Source organism: Protopterus annectens, chromosome 6.part1 (assembly GCF_019279795.1).
Source record: "Protopterus annectens isolate FY-2018-M chromosome 6.part1, PAN1.0, whole genome shotgun sequence".
Taxonomy (NCBI): Eukaryota; Metazoa; Chordata; order Ceratodontiformes; family Protopteridae; genus Protopterus; species Protopterus annectens.
Genome location: NC_056738.1, coordinates 519,007,822 through 519,029,002, shown reverse-complemented (window position 1 = coordinate 519,029,002; position 21,181 = coordinate 519,007,822). Strand labels below are relative to the sequence as shown.

Sequence of the window (21,181 nt, the reverse complement as noted above, 5' to 3'; positions counted from 1 at the left end):
CACACACACACACACACACACACACACACACACACACACACACACACATATATATATATATTTTTTTTTTAACTAATTTCCTAAAGATTTAAATACTTAAGTATGCTGAAGTTTTTTTTGTCTACCAGTTTTGGCAGACTGTTCAACTTTTCCACAACGTTCATATTGTCAATAACGTGAGCAAATCCTAAACCAAAAAGGCACTGCATATGAAATCTTTGGGGCTATTTGCTTACCAGAATCAGATTCATCAATTTAGTCCTTCAAGTGCCAGTTGATGGGGTAAGCAGGATGTGTTCAGCCATAGCAAAGGAGATGTAAACCTCTGCGCTGCTATCTGAAGAAGCAGTATAAATGCAAAGGCACACTCATGGCTTTCTGGATGACAACTCTCTCCAGCCAGCTCTAACCTGAACCTGTGGTGTGAAATTCAAGGGAAAGCAAAAAGATGGTATGTACGATTGTGGAGAGACTTGACGGTCTGGAGGAATGGGGGCAAACAATATCAAGAAAAAATATTAATATAGTTAGAGATGACGAAATGTACAGAAGCATTACTTTGTAAAAAAAAAAAAAAAAAGGGGAGACAAAAGAACCACAAAAGCTATTACAAATGGGAGATGGATGGCACTCAAAAACATTGACAACAACCAAACAGAACATGCATCAAGGCAAGATACAAAAGGGAGGCACATGCATATTAACATGACTTCACTCCAGAATGACACTAGAATCAAAGCAAATTATTAAAGTCGGTCATCTTTTGCTCATATTGTGGCATCATCCTTGGAGAAGGTAGACTGCTGCTCAATACTAGGTTCATACTAGCCTGGGAGCCATATTCTGAGAGCACCATCATGTGTCTCTTTTCATATAGTCAAAAGAGGTAGATCTCAGGTCATTTACACCAACATGGACCATGACTGAGTCATACTGGTGCTTTTAGTCCAATGACCAGAGTGTTTGTGTAATCCAGTGGATCCTTGTCCCCTGACAGCCAAATGGCCATGACTTTCTCTTTACTCAGCCTGGTGAGAAGGACATCAATGTCACATAATGGCATCTTCAATGACCAGAATGTTGGGTTGTGTGGTGGCATGCTTTACTGGCTTAGAAGTAAATGTCTCATCATATGAGGGTTTATGTCTGGTTCATGCTGTGTGTGGATTAACCTGACTGACATTAATAGCACTTTTATATGAGATCTTTGTCTCCACTGACCTTGTCAATAAATAAATCTCACATACCTTATCAGTTTGAGAATTAGTTGGTTGTCAGTGAACATGAGGCAGTTTCTACATTAGGTCAGGATACTCATATCCACCAAGACAGCAATGGTGACAGTGGGAAGGTTCATATTCATGACAACAGACCCTTTTTTATTGATAAGACAGTTGCTGTGAGAATACCAGACACTCCTGACATTTATACTGTTCACAACTCTGGGGGCAAGACTTGTCACTGCACAAACTACTTGCTGTGTGAGCAACTAAGTATTCTTAATATTTCAAGTGTACTTTTACTGGGAGAATGTCTACTCAAGGTGCCTGTGTCTATGCAGGGCTCTACCAAACATTGCAGTAGCAAACTCTGAGGATGTAAAGATGAAGTTTTAAGGAGATACTATGAAGACAGTTTAGACAACAGCTAATCAAGTAGTATTTACTGAAAATAAAGAATTAGTTTTGCCAAAAATTATGAAAAAAGTGGGGACTCACTACTACTACGTGCTGGTCTCAATACAGCTTCACACTGTTCGGATTCAATGTCCCTTTGCTTCTTCACTCACTAGGAGCAAAGAGTAGGACTAATCTCAAGATGAGAAGGTACCCATGGGCTCTTTGATTAGTGGTCTCATCCCAGATATCACAGAGGTCTGTACGGCTAGTTGTAGCCCTTTTCTGGTAGATGCCTTGAACAGCAATCAGGCCAAACAGGAAGGACCCACACAGACACTCATTACACAATCAGAGACGGTCTGGAAATTAATGTCCCTCTGCTCCTTTCCCACCAGGAGCAACACGGTGGAAGAAATTCCAAGCTGACTCCCATGAAGCGGTTATTAGTTTTCCAGTGATCACCACTTTCCAGGAAATGATGTCCCTATGCTCCTTTTCTCACCAGAAGCAAAACAGAAACACTAATCCAAAGGTGATTATTAAGAAGTGGAATGTAGGCTCTCTAATGATTGGTTTTCTTGGACTAGATGCTACAGATTTTAAAGTTAATATGGGAAAAATTAGTTAATATCCAAAGAGTTGAAGTGTGCATTAAGAAGTTAGTAAGATATGAAAGAGTGGCCAACTTAGCAGTCTAAGGGGAGTGCCACTAATTACGAAACAGCAAGATGAATTGGATGTGGGTGGGCACTCGGTATTCTGGTTCTATGGAATACAGTGAAAGAGCAAATAAATTTAAATAGCCAGGGGGGTGGATTTCACAAAATGATAATTTTGAGCTTACTAACAATAGCCAATGAAAGAGGACAGGGAAGAATTATGTACTCAAATTAACAGGGTTCAGGCAGCTACAGAGAAAATGAGCTTAAGAGCAATACACCACCACCAGAGTGAGGGGGAGATCTAATTTCTGTGCGACTTACAAGACACAGAATTTTAGGTTTCTTTCCTAGTTTAAATATGCAATAGAAAACAATATGCAATTAAAACACAGCTGAATGAAAACAAACCAAAATATACAAAATAGAAGAAAGCAATACAAAATACAAGAAAGTGACAAAGAAAAACTAACCTTTCCCTCACAGCAATATATGGCACAGTCAGAGTTGGCATTTCCAGAGAGACTTACCCTCACCATCTTAAGCAGATAATTCCCTGTTAATGTATCACCAGTGGAATCCGGATACCCAACAGGAGAAATGCTCCACAATACATGCTTCAATCAGGCCATACCTGTTTATGCCTCCCCCTTTCTCTGTCCCCTTCTGGCTGTTCCCCCCCCCCCAAGAGCCCAGGCTAATACCAAAACCAAGTTAAGCTGTGTTGGTCTCCATCCATCTGCACCATGCAGCCAGCTTAGTTTTTGTACTTTTACATAGTCAACATAGGCCTTAATGAACTGCAAAAAAATACTCTGTCAGGAAGAGATCAGTTTCTGGAGAGTATTCACAGATGCAGAGACTGTATTTTTAAGGCGGGAGTTTTACCAAGCCTAGAAACTACTTTACCCAAAAAGCATGACACTGAATAGGTTCATAGGCAAGTACAAGGCTAGCTGCCCTTATGGGGCATTTTAAGCCTAGCCAATTTCACCAAAGGTGAGAATCAAACCCTGTACCTTGAGTTTGTGAGGTCAACACTTTTTATTCAGATTAATAATCATAATGGTTAATGTACTTCCGCGGTGGTGCAGCGGTAGCATTGTTGTCTCACAGCAAGAGGTTCTCCCATTTGATTCTCGGCTGGAGTGCAGGGAGTGCCTTCTATGTGGAGTCTGCATGTCCTCCCTGTGGTTGAGTGGGCATTCGAAAGACATGCGTAAATGGGTGTGCCTTCATTGAAGGTTGAACGTTGAGCTGGCACCTCTGCGTTCGTGAAAATCTACTACCAATCATTAGCAGACCGGAGTTCCACTGTGGCGACCCCTAACCAGGAAAAACCGAAAGACAACAACAATCATAATGGTTAATGACTCATTAAAATAAACAAATACTAGAAACAAAGCATCCAAAAACAAAGATTTTTCTGGAATGCATACATACTTAACATTTGAATCTGTAGTGCAATTAAGCGATTCTCCCAATATTTGGATTTCCTGGATTCTGGAAGGGCTGAATGATCCAGGTTTAGCAGCTTGAAATAATTCTCCAGAACTGTACTGGTTTCAACTTGCCGTTGGTCAGAACTACTTGTTAGAAGTATGTGCACCACTTCAGTCAGGCACTTCAGGGTCAGCTCCACCTTTCTACTAATATCACCAGGGTCCTTATCCTCAGAAGTGTCACCGTCTGCCAGGACCCGCATAAGGACTTCCATTGTGGCTGGGGAAATTGCTTGAAGTGCATTCCGCTGGAATTATACATGAAAGAATATTTTTACAGTACCACAAAATACAGCTTTAAGGCAATCATTTCAAAGCAGCAAAAGATAAAAACAGTTCCAATAAAACTACTACTCTTTCCCTCCTCTTCTGCTCAGAGGAGAAAAACACGATGAACCTAATGTGTGTGACTTCACATTTCTTTTCGTATCACTATCATTCACTACAACTCTGTATTCACATAATAAGGCATGTCAGTCCTATCAGTGATGACACTAAAGGTATAGGTGGATCATTTCAGATAAGCTCCACCACTAATAAACAAGCTAAACAAGCATCCAAGGTCTTTGTTTCACTTTTCAAACAATGAAGATTTAAAAAAAGCCTGTTTGGTTAATAATGAATCCAGACTTGCAGTACCTGTGAAGTGCGTAAGTCAAACTTTAATTACATTTCTTCTTCTCCAAGAAATTTATAGTCTCATATGAGTTCAGCTGACAAAACATTAAAGTACTGTATATGTTAGAAAAAAATAATTAAATAAATAAATTAGAAAAGCTCTAGGGCCTCTAAGTCGCCAATCAGTTCCCAAGGGGAACAGACCACCAAACTCCTCCTGGTTTCCACTAGAACGCTAATGTTAACCTCATTCATTCGTACAAAAATTGACTTCATCAGAACATTTAGCAGGTACATAAAACCTAAAATAAATAGGGCTAAAAGAATCATGTGAAACAAAACTAGTCAATCAGAAGTCACTTGACTTAAGTCCCACTTACTTCTTAATGTACTTACATTGGGTTCACTTCAAAATCCCGAAATCTCAAAATCCTGAAATCTCAAAATCCTGAAAACTCAAAATACTGAAATCCTGAAATCTCAAAATCCTGAAAACTCAAAATACTGAAAACTCATAATACCGAAAAACATACAGGACAACAACAATGATGTGTGACTGTGCGGACGTTCGGGTTAGAGCGCGGGTCATGTAAGTGTGCGATTGTGATGGACATTAGGGTGAGGTGAGACTGCGACAGTGACAGAATTTGGGGTTAAGGGCGGGTTAAGTGAGCTAGGGTTAGGGCGCGGGTGAGGAGAGTGCGTGATAGTGACGGACCTTAGGGTTAGGGTCTGGGTTAAGGTAAGTGGATAGATAGTAGTGTATGTGCAGTGTAGTGTAGCTGCAATACAGTCAGTGTTGGTGTCCTGTATGTTTTTCGGTATCATGAGATTCAGTATTATGAGTTTTCAGTATTTTGAGCTTTCAGGATTTTGACATTCAGGATTTTGACATTCAGGATTTTGAGCTTTCAGGATTTTGAGCTTTCAGGATTTTGAGCTTTCAGGATTTTGAAGTGAACCGACTTACATTATATATAACATCACTGAGACCTGATGGAGTGCCAGCCCTCAATAACAATTGCCAATAAAGCTCACAGTGTAACAAATGGTTTGAGAAATCATGCCCCAATCATTAATACTTAAGCTTTCTAAAATTTGAACACTCCATTGCATGTTTCAAAGGATCATAGGAGGTTACTAGGCTAATGGCAATGGGGCCCTTACAAGCCTAGCTAAGAGTTTATCCCCAAAAAAGAAACCTCAGTCAGCACTTGTCGCCCCTGTCAATGAGGGACACAGGTGGATCCTCCTGGGACAAATTTATGGTTTCCCATCCACTTATCAAGGTTTTGCTTGAAAAGGGTCAGTGAGATACTCTGACAAGTATGGGAAGTCTATTCCAGAGACAAGGCAGCCTCTGGGAGACAAAACTGTCTCCCCAGCAGGTTTTGCTGATGTCACATATTAGATTTAGGCCTTTCGAGCTGGTAATGTGCGAGGAGTTAGACTTACAGATATGGAGCTTCTCTAGTAGGGCAGGGTCCGATACTGCCTTGTAGTCAAGACACATTACCTCTAAGCAATCTGTACTGAGAAAGTAGAGCAATAATAATTTGAGCCTTTCCACATAGGAGAGGTATTGGAGGCCATGGATTCTCCTTGTTAAGAATTTTTTGGGCCTTTCCAGTTGGTGCAGGTGTTTGGAGAGGTACATAGCAAATGGGGCATTACACTCAATTACTGGCCTAATGAGGGAGGAGTACAGAGAGGTAATCTCCTTTTTCTGTATGCAGTCCCTTTACTTACAAGATGAACCAAGTAAAAGGCTTTTCTGACCACTGCCACTACATGATGGTCGAATGTGAGACTGTTGTCAACCTGAGTACCCAGGTCTCTCCCCACAGGTTGTATGCTTAGGGAGTTGCTGTTGATGTAGTAATCAGTAAGGGCCGTGTTTTTGCCAAATGGTATGATGATACATTTTTTTGCGTTTAACTTCAGGCCATGCCTTTGGCATCAGTTATTTGTTGCTGTGAGACCCTCTTGCAGTATGATATCATTTGGGGAGTCAACGACAGCACCCAAATAAGTCATCCGTAAACTTGGTCAGCCACAGGGCTTTTGTCTTTGCCTGGATCTCTGAGAAGTAGATGCCAAACAGTAGGGGTCAAACAACAGATCCCTGGGGAACACCACTTGTGACATGTCTGCTGTCGGAGGTGGAGGCACCTATTTTGACCGTGTGGGTCCTATTGGTGAGCCTGATGAGATAGGGATTTACACAAGTTGTGATAGCTTTTTGATGATGCCAGAGTGGGGGACTGTGTCAAAGGCCTTGGCAAAGTCAAGGTATGCTGTATGTACCAACTTTCCCTCATCCAGGGCCTTGCTGGCAGTCTCAAAGAAGTCAACCAGGTTCAAAAGGCAAGATTTGTCCTTGATGAATCCAAACTGGGTGGGGTCAAGTGCTTGGAGACTGACTATGTCCTTGTTTATGAGATCCATAATAATACATTCCATGGCTTTACAGATAAGACTTGTCAAGCTAATGGGGCATGCATTTCCAGGGTCAGTAGTGGCACCACCTTTGTACAAGGGGGTGACAATGGCAATTCTCCACTCTGCTGGAATGAAGCTTGTACTTAGGCTGTGGTTGAATAGGGTGCTCAATGGTGAAGCTAGTTCTTGCTGGAGATTGTGCAGAATACAGCCTGGGATACTACCATGGAAGCTGTGTTCTTTGCCTTGGATAGCACCTTTAACACTTTATCTATGGAGATATGAGGTGCAGGACAAGTATTGGGGGATACTGAATGCGCCTTTGGGGAGGAAAGGGGTGAAGTCTGCGCTGAATCTACCTGCTAGCAGGTTGGGTAAGTCAAGAGGATCACTGTAAGTGGTACCATTAAGCATTAATTCAGAACAAACCTGGGCTTTACCATGGAAAAAAAAATACTACGAGACAAATGGGAAAGGACATAGGTAACTAAAGTTCTACATGAAAACCATTTTCTTACCCTATGCAACACTGTCTGCACCTTGTTACAACATTTCCTCAGTTTATCAATACAGACCACTCCAGTGAAAGCCAAAACTGAACTTTACTGACAATTTACTTTTTGCGAATCACAACTAGCATGTAACCATCTTTATCAGCTTACCTGTCCCCCAGCCACAATGGCTCCAAAGAGATGAAGCAGGCAGCATTTCAGACTTTCCTTTAAATGCTCACTTTCCTGAAAACACTCTGCCCAAAAGAGAGAAACCACATCAGTTCCAACATCAGTACAAAAATGTAGTAGCAACATCAACAATACAGTCTAAAAATAATTCTTGAACATTGATAGAAAATATCCAAAAGGAATGCTAATTAGAAATCTTGTTTCCTACAGGATACAAAGGGACAGCAAATAGCTCATATACTACTACTACAGTAAATAAATTAGAACTATTGCTCCATGGTAATTTTCCATCCAATGAAAGTCTAAAGTTTCTAGGATAAGAGATCCATTTCACCAACTCAATACAAAAGCCAGCAATGGATAGAATAAACCATCTTGTGCATACTCACGCATGTTATGCCAACAGCTGTGAAAATTAATCTTATCATCAATATATTATGCAAAATGAGATTCCTCCAAGAATGTAACAAAGACGGAATACTGGAGTTCAACTTCTTAGCAAAACTACAAAACAGAGTTGATCAGGATGTGACAAAAATAGTAACTCCACTGGAAAACTTTAGAGTAAGCTACTTTAATCTCCACTTTTGTCTCATAAAACACAGACGTCATCAGAAAATAATCAAAAATTGTACAAGCACCATTCAATTTAAAGTAAATATCAAATAACATGACAACTAATCAATTGAAAACATCTGGTAAAACATACACACAAAATACCTAATATGCATGTATCAATAAAATCTACTCTACTTTAACCTCCTATTTTTCAAAAAACATTTTACATTAATAATATCATTTAACCCTTGGAAACAATGCACTTTAAGCCCCAAATGCCACTCTTTCCAATCTGTTTTTAAAGTCCCCTCCTCTTAAAATCCAAACTAACTTGTTTAAATATAAAAAATACAAATTTTTATATGGTTTACATTCACGTGAATGTTTAAACAAGGCACTGTTAAAATCACCTGTCTTAATGGAATACAAATACTCTTTAATTCTCTTTCATACAATCCTAGTGGTCATTCCTACATAAAATGCCCAACACCTTGAACAATTGTTAACATACACTACCCCTTGAAAATTACAAGAAAATGGTTAGTACCAAAAGTCTAATCCAAATGTTCAAACCTAATTTACGGCTCTTCTAAAACATACCTACAAACATATCCACAGCATCTTAAAGTACCTTTAACCATGTTGTTAATGAGCGGATTACTTTCAGCAGTTTATCATTTTGCAATTAATTTGAAAACTAGTGAACTACTACACTAAATAAATCACTATTTCCTATAACGATTTATCAATTGCTGCTTATAATTTACCAAATGTTATAACTGTCAACTGACATGTCCAAAAAATATACTGGGACCTATAAAATCTGTCATTGTTACTATTATTCTTAATTATCAAGGGCTTACATAAAATAGGAGCAAACTGTGTACTTCTTACTAGCCACTTCCTCAGTTATCTCAAGCAGGATCAATCTGCTATACTCCATTTGTTCAAACAATGAAATAATAAAGTCTAACTCTAAACTTAAATCAAGATCTTTAGTAATAAGCCTGGAGGCTCTGAAACTGTCCAGCAGAACGTTTTTTCTTCATAAAACTGGGATGTGGTTGCTTCTAAAATGTAAATATCCCTTAGAAAAGGTATCTTTTCAATAATTTTGCTATCAAAATGTTTGATTAAATCTCACTTCGAAAGTAATACCTAAAAAATAAACCATGTGTCCTATGTCACCTAAAATAAATTCTTAAAAAATGGCACTGTTTAACTGTTCAGTAAACAAAATACTCTCATCTTGTGTTCCTTTGAATATTAAAAACAAATCTTCAACAAATCTATGAAAACAACTTTGATACAATAATTACAAATAGGCAAAATCTCTACCTCCCACCATCCTAATACTAGGCAGGCAAAAGCTGGTACCCACTGCCAACCCCATGTCTGTTTATAACATGTCCTGTTAAAATGAAAAAAAAAGTATTATCCAAATTAAGTTCTAAAAAGGAACAGTATAAATTGATTTTGTTATTATCAAAATTAGTACATTTGGACAAAAATGATCTAGTGAATTTAAATTCTACATCTATGGAATACTATTAAAGAAAAAGGAAATATCTACAGTGATCAGCAAACCACTGTCAAAATCATTAATATTCATAAAATATCCTCAACTGCCCCCAAACATTCTAAGAATCCTTACAGAAGAACCGCACCCACACACATAAAAAACATGTTTATTTCATCATGGCTTGGTGTTTCCTACATTTTAACACCACTCTGGGACTATTTACAGGTTTATAAATATTTTTATACGTAATTTCTGAGTCTGACCACATAGGGTCTAGCATCTTGAAGTGATCCTGATTGTTTAGTCTATCTGTAGGTATCCCACAATGCAGTGCTCATCTATAAAAAAAATTACACCATGCAGGACTCTTTCTTCCTAAAGCTCCTTTTACTGCATTGATTTTACATGTCTACACTGCTGTCTTTCAGTCAGTTTCAAGTAACTTTTCATGTTGTTCCATGACTACCTAAAACACAAACAGTGTAAATGCCACAGAACAGACTTTCAAAGTGCTTTTTACTGTTGCTTCTTTTTAGAATGGCTAAACTGCAGTCTTTTGTGAAGCCTGACTTGTACTACTTTGACTCATCTTCCATCCCCCTCCACACCTAACATCCCTAGCTCTCTAAGTGCTAAGGGTAATTTGAGCTGTTACCTGCTGTGACTGACAGCTCACAGCAACAGACTTGACTCATGTACTGTTTCCTTGTACTAGCCTTTATTTTCTGTATGGGGAGGGGAAGGACCAGGGAGCTGTGACATCACAGCATGGGTGCGTTTTTAGGACAGTCATGGTGATGTCAGTCTGGGGAGAGAATTGGCTAGAAAACTACATGTATTCATTGGCCTTGATGACATCAATGAATTGGAGGCTACAGCAAGGTTTTCCAAGGTGGGACAAAAGTATTTTTGAAAGTGAAACCACCACAGTACAGTAAGGTACGGTTATGGTGGAGAGAAGCAGCCGATTTAAAATATTTGAAATGCTGTATTGTTGTTTATTCATAGCAGGGACTGTAAATAGGGAGAGAAAAGACAGAGAAGTTGAGCATTTAATAACAGAATCCCGCTGTTGTTCTTTAACATAAGAGGATAAAGCTTGTAGACTCACCGAACACTCCGAAGCCCAAGTCTCAATTCCACTGAGAATATAAAGTCCAACTCGATGTGAATGAAAAAATACAAATTTATTTTAAGCCGTTAAAACCATACGCTTTTCGTCAGCTAACAGTCCGACTTCTTCAGAAAGAACAAACAAGCAAACAGTGCCTCCCCTTCATTGAGAACATTTAAACAGTTCACTAATTGAGAATAGCAAGTCACATGATTGAACCTCATCTGAATTAAAGTCCCAGTATAACGCCATTCATAAACATCGATATTCCTTCAGTAATACTGTTGGGTGTAGACACGATAGGTTTAAAATGTGGATTGATGTCACCCTTGTGTATTTTAGGAATACCAAATAACACACCTATCTTAGATTAATCATTTAATAAATACTCATACAATGCTGAATCTGTTTCATTGTTCATAAAAAAAATCAAACACATGAATTTATTCATATATTTTGTGAATCTCATTCAAAGAGATTGCCAAATATTCACTGTTACTACATAACATATCCTCAACACCAACAACATAATAATTTTGGCACATAATGACCAATCCCCCATCTTATTAGCTTATATATATATATATATATATATATATATATATATATATATATATATATATATATATATATATATATATATATATATATGAACCTTTTATTATTTTTAATTCATATAATGCTTTCTTTTTAACCTCATTTAAATTAACATACTGTTATTTTTTTCTACATATTTCCCTAACTTCCTTTTCACAGCATTAAGTACTGTGTAACAGATATGTAAAAACAGACCGTTTCCTTAAATAATTTGTAACAGTAGTATCATGTAATAAATATTTTAAATAAAACCTCCTAGTATACAGTTTTAATTCCAATAAACCTTTACCTACATTAGCTCTACAGGTGGGAACAAAATTCAAACAATTTGGTTTGTAAAGGGCTAAAAACCATAAACGGTTAAGTATTTTGACACTAGGCAAAATTCCACTTGATGGAACTAATTTTGGCAAGTGATTTTATTTTGAGGGACAATTTTTCTGCCAAAAATTAGGTTTAGCCATGGGTGCTGCATGTACTCCTCTTTTGCTAATTTCGTCATGGCACAATGGGAACATCTTTACATTTTACATAGTCCATACGTCAAGTCATGGTCATTATACACGTCGCTTGATACTACTGAGAAGGTGGAGGAGTTTATCAAATACATAAATTCCACAACCATTTTTTTTTTTTTTATTTTACCCACACTTTGGGTTTTGATTCTATTATTTACATGTGGTGATAAAGAAAGATAAGATCAATGATAAACTTGCTTCTATTATTTATAGGAAACCAATGTATTCCATTTCCTTTCTGCATTTTAACAAATGGCATCCTCGACATCAGAAAATGGTGCTGGTCAGAGGTTAATTGACTTGTTTAGCTCGGATCATTTCAGAGTTTGATTTTTTTTTGGGGGGGGGGGTGAGTGTAATAACTCGATGGCTATGTTTAGGAGGAGGCATTATCCAAGTTCTTTTTTAGATCCACTTTTGAGAGAAGTTATCACAAAGAGGAAAATGGGACTTTACTTTCCACTTATTTTAGATGGTGGTGATAGCATAAGGGCATTTATACCAGCTAGTACTAGGTATAAAGATGCCTCTGTCTCTACTTAGAATCTTGATAGCAAAGATGTTAATAGTGTATTAGAAAAGAAATGGAGCCTCTAACAATTATTTTGAATTGAAGGATAAGTTGGGACTAAAGCCTGTTTTTTAAAAATTGGGGAAATTTAAGTGCTGTCAATGTAATCAATTTAGATATATGTTGGTTATTGATCAAGTGATTATTAACATGACTATTCATGCTCAAGGTCACTGACTGTAACTCAAGGGGTATTACTTATGTGTCCAAGTGTCAGTTGTGCCCTGCATTTTATGTCAGTAAAACTGATGCAAAGGTCTGAGAACATATTTATGAACAGATATACAATGTTGATAGAAGAAGGGTGCATAATGCTTTAGCTAAACATATTAAAAGATACAATAGACAATCTTTTTATTTTAGAAGAGGTGGCTAGGATCCCCAGAGGAGGGTTATGTAGTGAATATGTTGAGAAAAGAGAATTATGGTGGCAGTTACATTTAAAAAAAAACAACAATCTTAAGAATTAATGAGTCTGCATCTATTTCTAGTTTATGTACATTGCAGAATTAATTATCAGGTATACAATTCTTATGAATTTTTTTTTACAATTCATACATAATGTATTTTTTAAACATTTTTTATTTATGTTAGATGCTTTAATATGATGCACTTATTTCGGGATATTAGTTTTAATGAAATGGTATTAGGGTAATTAAGTTCAATTTGTGAATACAAAGCTTTGGATTAATTGGCTAGTTCATGTTAATGTAAGAATGCACGTCTTTAAAAGCAGAGAATTTAAAGTCTGTAACTAGTCCTGATGAACTTTGGTTATACTGAATGAAAGTGCTTAACTGGTGTCAATAAATTTTAAATTATTTTTTGTTCTAATGTGTTTCAAGCAGAGTGTTCACTATTGGTTTTCATATTAAAATTGGCATTGTCTTTCATTTGATTCCTGGTTTATCACACAGTGTAATAACACAGCTACGACAATGTAATAAATAGTATGCCATGGAATGATCACTTTTAGCAAAACTATAGGGTATATAAAACCAATGCAATGATAGCCTGCAGTGCAATATACTGTGTATGTTATACATAGACTGGACTAGTGCTGGAATGAAGAGAGTTCTTTGGACTGAATGGGCTTCTTGGCAAGGCTGAAGTCCCACCTATAATTGGCATAAGTACTGCAGATAATAGCTGACGGGAAGCCAGACTGGTTGGAGCAGTAATGTAAACTTCAAGAGCTGAAGAGACAAGACACTTTGACCAGACACATAACCGATTCAGTTTAATGTGAGCAGCAATCTCTCATACCCCTGTGGAGATGGCTTGCAATAACAGATTTGATCCCTGGTGGACCAGTGGCCCCAAATGCCTATCCTTGTGTTGGACAGGCAAAAATCAAGTACTACAGCCATGCCACCCTATATGTGGAGCTCCTGTGCTGGACATCCTCAGAGCTGTGGAGCTCCCCCTGTATGTTAGATTTGGCTCTCTGCAAGCAATACCAGGTCTGACAACAGGTGGAGTTACTACACCAGAAACCATCATCTGAGTTCATCTTTCCCACAGGTCCTTTGGTAAATTTTATCTATACTCAGAATAATGAAATTGTACTGCTAGAATGTTAAAAAAATCTATGTATTTGATACTGGCGAGATTCATTTCAATTCATTACATCAAAGTACTAAACAACACAAAGACTTCTAAGATGGTTGCAGTCTGATCAACAGACTGGTTAGAGCTCTCCCAATGTGAAAAACTAAGGGAAAAGCAAATAAAAGCAGCTGCTCTTGCCAAACTTGCTGCAGAAAATACAGTTGCATAAGTAAACTTACCATATAGTAAGATTTTACACAACTGCATTTTAACAGTAGATGACCTTCTCTTCTTTGTTGCAGTATTCTTAACAAAAGAGATCCACTGCCAAGGGTAGCCCCAATATCCAAAGACTATACCAAAAGACATTGTATGTCACACGTATACTCCCTGCTCAAGGCAAAGGGCATAAAGGTGATGTACCGACATAAATACATCAGAAATGAAAAGCTCCAGGAGTAACAATTATTCCTAGGGACTAGGAGGAACATGTGCATGAAGAAGGAGAAAAAGGAAAATAATTCCAGGCCAGGAAGACTGAAGGAAAAGAGCAGAGCAGAAGTGGGAGGAGGGAGGGAAGGACTGAATATTGCAACAGTGAAGAGATGGACATCTACTGTTATGGTAAGCTTTTACACAACTGTATTATGTGTCCTTCCACACCACTGTTACAGTATTCTTTACAAAGGGGAGAATGCAAAAGCTTAAGAGGAAACTTGGGAGGAGGAAGGCACAGAGGTGCCCTCTAGAAACCCATGCAGTACAGCTCTGGCAAAGCCTGCTCTTGCTCTGGAAACATCCCATTTGTAATGCTTAGTGACAGTATGGACAGACGTCCAAGTAGCAGCCCTGAGAATGGAACTCATATCCAAACCTTTGAAAAAAAACACCAAAGGAAGCAATGGCCCTAGTAGAATGAGCCTTTACAGAGATCAAACAACATCCAAAAAGATCCGGGAGGAAATGATTTGCTTAGAAACGGCCAAACCGAAACAGCTGGAATGAAAAGAGACAAAGATGGCCTTAGTCTTTATCTAGATAATATTAGAGCTGTTTATGCATATATAAGCTATGAAGAACCTTCTCATTAGCAAACTGCAGAGAAGGAAAAAAGGAGGGCAAATTAATAGACTAAGAGACAACTCATTAACCACCCTGGGCATAAAAAGGAGGATCAGTAAAAAGACAGCCTTTTCCTATAAAAAACTGAGAAAGGAGGAACAGCCATAAAAGCCTAGTGTTCAGAAACACTCTTAGATGAAGTACAGGTCAAATGAAGAACAGTCTCCCAAGTACAATGATGTAGGGAAACTGAAGTAGCAAGCTCAAAATGAACCAGAGTCAATTTTTCAGGAATAAAATTGAGGTCCCAGGAAGGTGGAGTAGGCTTCGTAGAAGGCCTGATATGAAGGAGGCCTTTAAGAAATTGCTTGAACTCAAACCTAGAGGCAAGAAGAGTCAATGGCAGACTAGCAGAAATAGCTGAAAGGTGAACTTCAACAGAATATACTAACACGGCATGGAGCAATTCACACAAATAAAAGAGGAGCAAAGGGATCCCCACAGAAAAAGGATCATGGCTCGACAAAAGCATCATACAGAAAATCTCTTCCATTTGGACAAGCAAGATTTCTGGTAGTGGGTTTCCTGACCTTCTGCAGAACCCTAAGCACGTCCTCAGAAAAAAGTGCCTAAAGGGATCAAAAGCCTATCACTCACAGTGTCATTTGAAGAGTGGACAAGTGGGGATGAATTAGGGATTCCTTTTGTGTATGAGAAGGTCCACCCTGTGAGGTAGATTGTCCTGACTAAATGAATATGGTGGAACCAATGCTGTCAGGGCCAAAAGGGAGTAACCAGCAACATTTTGGGGGAGTTTTGCTTTATCTACAGCAGGACCCTCAAAAGGGGAGGGAGGGCACAGAGAAACATCACCTTCCAAAAGAAAATATAGGGTGTCCACCTTCCAAGGTAGAGGACTTGGGACTCTGGTGCAAAAGAGGAAGATGTCTGTTCAAAGGGGAGGCAAAAAGATCTCCCTGTGGAGTACCGCACCAATGGACAATGTCCAGAAACAGACCTCTGTTAAGTATCCATTTGTGAGCCTTTGTACTGGACCTGTTCAAAGAGTCTGACACTATAATTTTGCTCTGAAGGAATGTATACAGCTTGAAGAGTCACTCAGTACTGAACAGCTAGATCCCAGACCCGAAGAGCCAGTCTGCAAAGAAGGTAGGACCACATTACCATTGCTTGCTGACATGCCACATCACTGTGGTATTGTTTGTGAAGATTATAAGAGGTCCTGGAAGAAAGATGGAATGGAAAGTCTGAAGAGCTAAAACGAGATCTCTCATCTCCTTTATGTTGATGTGACCTAACCTCTGATGAGGAGGCCAGAGACCCTGGACCTTGAGGGACCTGAAAAAAAGCTCTCCACCTCCTGTCCAAGGCATCTGGAAAAAATTTCCCGAGAGGGGACTGGGGGTGGAAATGGGAATCATACGTTGACAGAAAGATGATGAATCCACCACTGAAGCTCAAGTTTAAGGCATGGAAGGGAAGGAACCAAAGAAAATCAGTGGATAACACTGTTGAAGCCACACACTGACTTTAGGAAACACTGTAGCTTTCTCATATAGAGTGTGGCTACAGGAAGCATAGGAATGGTAGAGGCCATGGATCCTGTAACCCTGAGAAAATCCCTGGCTGTGAGTGACACCAGAGGGCAGAAAGGACTGAAAATAGGTAATGAGAGAGAGAGCCTTGGGGGGGGGGGGGGTGGCAGGGTTGCCAGCATGGGAATAGTGTGGATCCTGCAACCAAGAAACATGTGATCTTGAAAAGGAACAAGGACTGACTTCTGAAAGTTTATGATAACCCCAGGCACTGTAAAAGACAAACCATATACTGGAGGTGCTGAAGCAAAACCTCGGGGGATGAAGCCTGAAAGAGCAGGTCGTCCAGATAAGGAAAGGTTTAACTTCTGTCATCCTGAAAAAAAGCAGTGAAAGGATTAAGGCACTTGGTAAACACCCCTGGGCAGCAGAGAAACCAAAAGGCAAAGCAGAGAACTGAAAATGAAGAAGAAACAGAAAAACATGAATACTTCCTGAAAAGGGGATGAATAGGGATATGAAGATAGTACCCCTGGATCTCAAGGTTGCCTAAGAAAGCTTGGGGAAGAATAGGGAACAGGTTTGAAGGGGCAGAATTTGAAAGGAAGGGACCTTCAGAAAGGTGTTGAGCTGACAAAGGTCCAAAATGGGTCTTCAGGTACTTTTCTTCCTGGAAACCAGAAACATCCTGGAATAAAACCCTTTCCTTTCTTGGGCAGGGGGCTCAACTTGAATAGTGTCCTAAAGCAGGTCTGGAAAGAAAGCTGTTCCTGAGAATGTTGAAGGATGCCCATAAGAGGAAGTGAAGATTTCCACACCATGCAGTATCCCTGGCAGATAGGCAGAACCCAAGACTCCTGAGTGAGCCTTAACCAATTGGGCAGAGACAGGAATGACGAAGGGAGAGGGGAACCTGACTCAGGAAAGGAGATGCAAACTGTCAGAAAGAACCTGGTTTGTCTTGAAAAGGAAGCTTCTCAGAAGTAGGCATCTGAAAAGCTTTACTAGGAGGTACACGCCTATAACCCAGCTTACCTTTAGGAGTAAGGTGAGGCTGCCTAGCAATAAAAGCAGATTTGGATGGATAATTCCTCTGGTACTAGAGGACTGGAGAAATAAAAATGTTTAAATTCCTGCAAGGCCTTGCCTTTATCCTGGAAGGACTTGAAAAGCTCAGCAGCAGAACAAAAGAGGTTCTTATTATCAAGAGCAGCATCCAGCAATTTAGCCTTAATATCATCAGGCAAGGGGTGGCGATGAAGCAAGATTATCATCTCAAAACAAAACCAAAGGTAGCAGCTCTAGAGAAAGCATCAGCTGCATCACAACTACATTTATGAGGGATGAGCCACTTCAGAGGTTGAACCCAACAGAGAAAGGGCTGAGACACCTTCTCTTCTGAATAAGGGAGGTCAGAGATTGCCTAAGAAACTTGAGAAAGAAGGACTGGAACATACCTGGTCATAAGAGTTTGGTAAGTAATACCCAAAGAGCCAGTGTGGCAGCAGTATATATATATATCTTTCCCTAAACACATAGTCCTACTGTCCTTGTCTGAAGGAAGTAGTTTAGTAGAGGAAAAAAGTTTAGAAGGTTTGTCAGAAGAGACAGACACTACGGAAGGATCAGCAGAAGGGCATCTGTACAAGAACTTACAATCAGGCACCTTGTAAAACCTATCACTTTTTTCTAGGGGCAGAAAGTTGAGAGTCAAGGGCCACAGAGGCTGCTGAAAAGGTATCAAGAAGGGCAGCCAAGACAGGAAGAATAGCAGAGGGTTTTAAGACTCCATTTGGAGGAGTTCATAATACCACTTTTTAATATCAGAAACTTGATAACAATCCCATTTGAAATATCCCATCATATGAGAAACAGTGTCCCCAAAGGAGAGTTCCTGCAAGAGTGAGTCTGGATTTATAGAATCCTCCTCCTCAGATCCATAATCCAAAGGAGAAGAGAATTGAGAGAAATTTGCCAAAGACTCTTCAGATGATTTTTGCTCTCTTGGCCTCTTAAGGGGAGTAGAAGACCAAGGAAGAGCAGACATAGAAACTCCTTGAGGTGGCTTTAAGACCTTAAAAAAAACACTGGGTAAAATCCTGTCATTCAAGCTGAGTATCTTTAGCAACAGGAGAAATGTGCTTAGTTTTCTGTTTTTTCGTCTGGGGAACAGCCACCCTAAAACCCTAAGTAGTTCAGGCGCTTGCCTAAACTCAAACAGAGTGGAAATCTCCTCCTGAACAAGGATTTGCGGTATCCTCCTCGGTCCCTCAGAAATAATCAGTATGGCAGATAGAGCACTGTGCATGGTCAGGAGAAGCACCAAACAGAAAAGACACTGCTTGTGTCAATATTTATGGGGAATCTGCTTCCCATGCTGACATTTTCTCTTTCTGGATGATATGTAAACACAAAGACAAAAGAAAAGTAAAAATAGATATAAGAAACCCCAACATGGAAACATGTCTCAACAATCAGGACCAAAGAAGAAGCATTCAGACTGGCAATAAAGGATGGTGTTCAGACTGGTGGCAAAGTTGTGAGGTATGTACATCCCCTTTATGCCCTACGCTTTTGAGCGGTGAACATAGATGAGATACACATCTATAAATTTTAAGACTTTGGTATACTGGCCAGATGTTGGGGCTACACTTGGCAGGGGATCCCTTTTGTAAATAATACTGCAACAGTGATTTATATCACTGTTGCAGTTGCCTAAGTTATTGGGAATATACATCCTGCTAAGGATATGAACAGCCTGCCAGCTTTACAACACTTAAGGGCAAATTCTGCACACTAACTGACAGGCAGGCGAACAGATCTCCAAATAAAAGTAGTTACAAAGTGCTAAAAACTTTACAACTTTCTTGCCCAAGTAGGAAGGCAATAGCCCTGCCTGAAAAGAAAAATCCTGAGAAAGCAAAAGTAAAACAAGAGTAACTATACAGATCCATATCCCTGGCAACACGCACCAAAAAAAAAAACGTGGGGTGGAGGTGGGAAGGATGTTATGAGTACTGCGACAGAGATTTATTAGAATGCCTACAGTAATGTTAAGTTTATTTACACAAATAAGCATCAGAGGCACAAGGGCCATAATAGGGTTCTGGTTGCTGGAATAGCAACTACATTTTTTGCAAGATATGATTTTCTTACTAAGTCTGTTATCTCTCATCTTACAGCATCTTTTCTTTCTCTGCAAAGTATGTTGGCTTAGTTTTTTAAGTCTTAAAATATACTTATTTAAGGCTTTACCTACTTTCTAATGAGTTGGTACACTGGGAAGCAGTTTGGCAGCAAGGACCCCCCCCCATTCTTAACAGAATATGTTAGTTTTCAACAAATTTATGTCTGTTAAATGCTGGACTAATCAACCTGTTTTAAGACATTTTTTGCCTGACAGTACTAGGTGGTGGTGCTGCGGTAGCGTTGTCGCCTCACAGTAAGACGCTGTCCGGTTCGATTCTCAGCTAGAGTGTCTTCTGTGTGGAGACGTGCGTGAATGGGCGTACCTTCGTTGAAGGTTGTGCATCAGGCCTGGCAAGCCAGTACGTAAAAATCAACTGCCAATCATTAGCGGACCGGAGTTCCACTGTGGCGACCCCTAACCAGGAAAAGCTGAAAGACACAAACAAGTACTATACAATAAAACCTCTTTTTTCTTACTATTAACAGTACTTAACATTTTTCTATTAGACATTTTACTTATTGTTTCTGGACTGTGCTTGCCTCTGGGCTTGGCTCAACCCGCTCCATTCGCCCTCGCTTCACTTGGGCTCACTCCGCTCCCCTATCCCCATTCCCACCCATCCCCACTTTCCTTACACTTATTAACCCACACCACACCTTTCTAACTCATTATCCTATAACTTGCAGCTACCTCATCCAACACACCCGCAATCAATTTATTTTTTTTATTTTCTCCCCTCTCACCTCACTAACCATTACCTTCATCCCTCATATAACACTGTCACCCCATCACTGTATCAGTACATTTATCTCTTTCTACTAAACTGCAGACACCAACCCACCCATATTTTTCTCCTATTTACCTACTACTTCACTATGTCAGTAATATCACCACTCTTCTGAGCAACTCTCTCCTTCTCAATACCCTATACCTAGCCTCCCACTTCACTTCCTGCATCACTTCACACATAACACACTACCCCCTCTCCTACACTCCCCACTAATACATACTATAAAAAATATCCATTTTCACATCTGTTCTAACCTTTACACTAACTCTAACATACTGCTCTTCCACTATAAATATATCCATACCCCCAACCCTCCTTCCTATCCAGATTTCTTTCATCGACTAATATCAAAGTTCAAACTCTCTCTCCTTCTACACTCACCAACAGAAATCAAACTCCAAGCTGACATACATCCTAACCCAGGACCCACACAGCTACTCCCACCCTACCCAATAACACCCACCACATCTGCTAATACTGCCCTCCACCTTCTTCCTCTAAAAAAATTCCAAATCAGACGTACTTGTAACTAATTTTAACCTCAGAAGTATCTCAAAAAATAGTGAATTTCATGCAGCTCTAACTACCTACAGTCCTGACATAGTAAATATTACAGAGACATGGCTAAA

At 39.4% G+C, this 21,181-nt stretch overlaps 1 protein-coding gene across 1 annotated transcript in view; it reads right to left on the bottom strand.

Annotated features, from left to right (window-relative positions):
- The window catches only part of NBEAL1 (neurobeachin like 1), a 2,263,075-nt gene that overhangs the window by 1,820,264 nt on the left and 421,630 nt on the right, over positions 1 to 21,181 (bottom strand). The window contains exons 10-11 of the mRNA XM_044075407.1: positions 7,503 to 7,588; positions 3,722 to 4,028 (exon numbers count right to left, since the gene is read on the bottom strand). Of these exons, the coding sequence (XP_043931342.1) occupies positions 3,722 to 4,028; positions 7,503 to 7,588 (393 nt within the window). The remainder of the gene's footprint in view (positions 1 to 3,721; positions 4,029 to 7,502; positions 7,589 to 21,181) is intronic.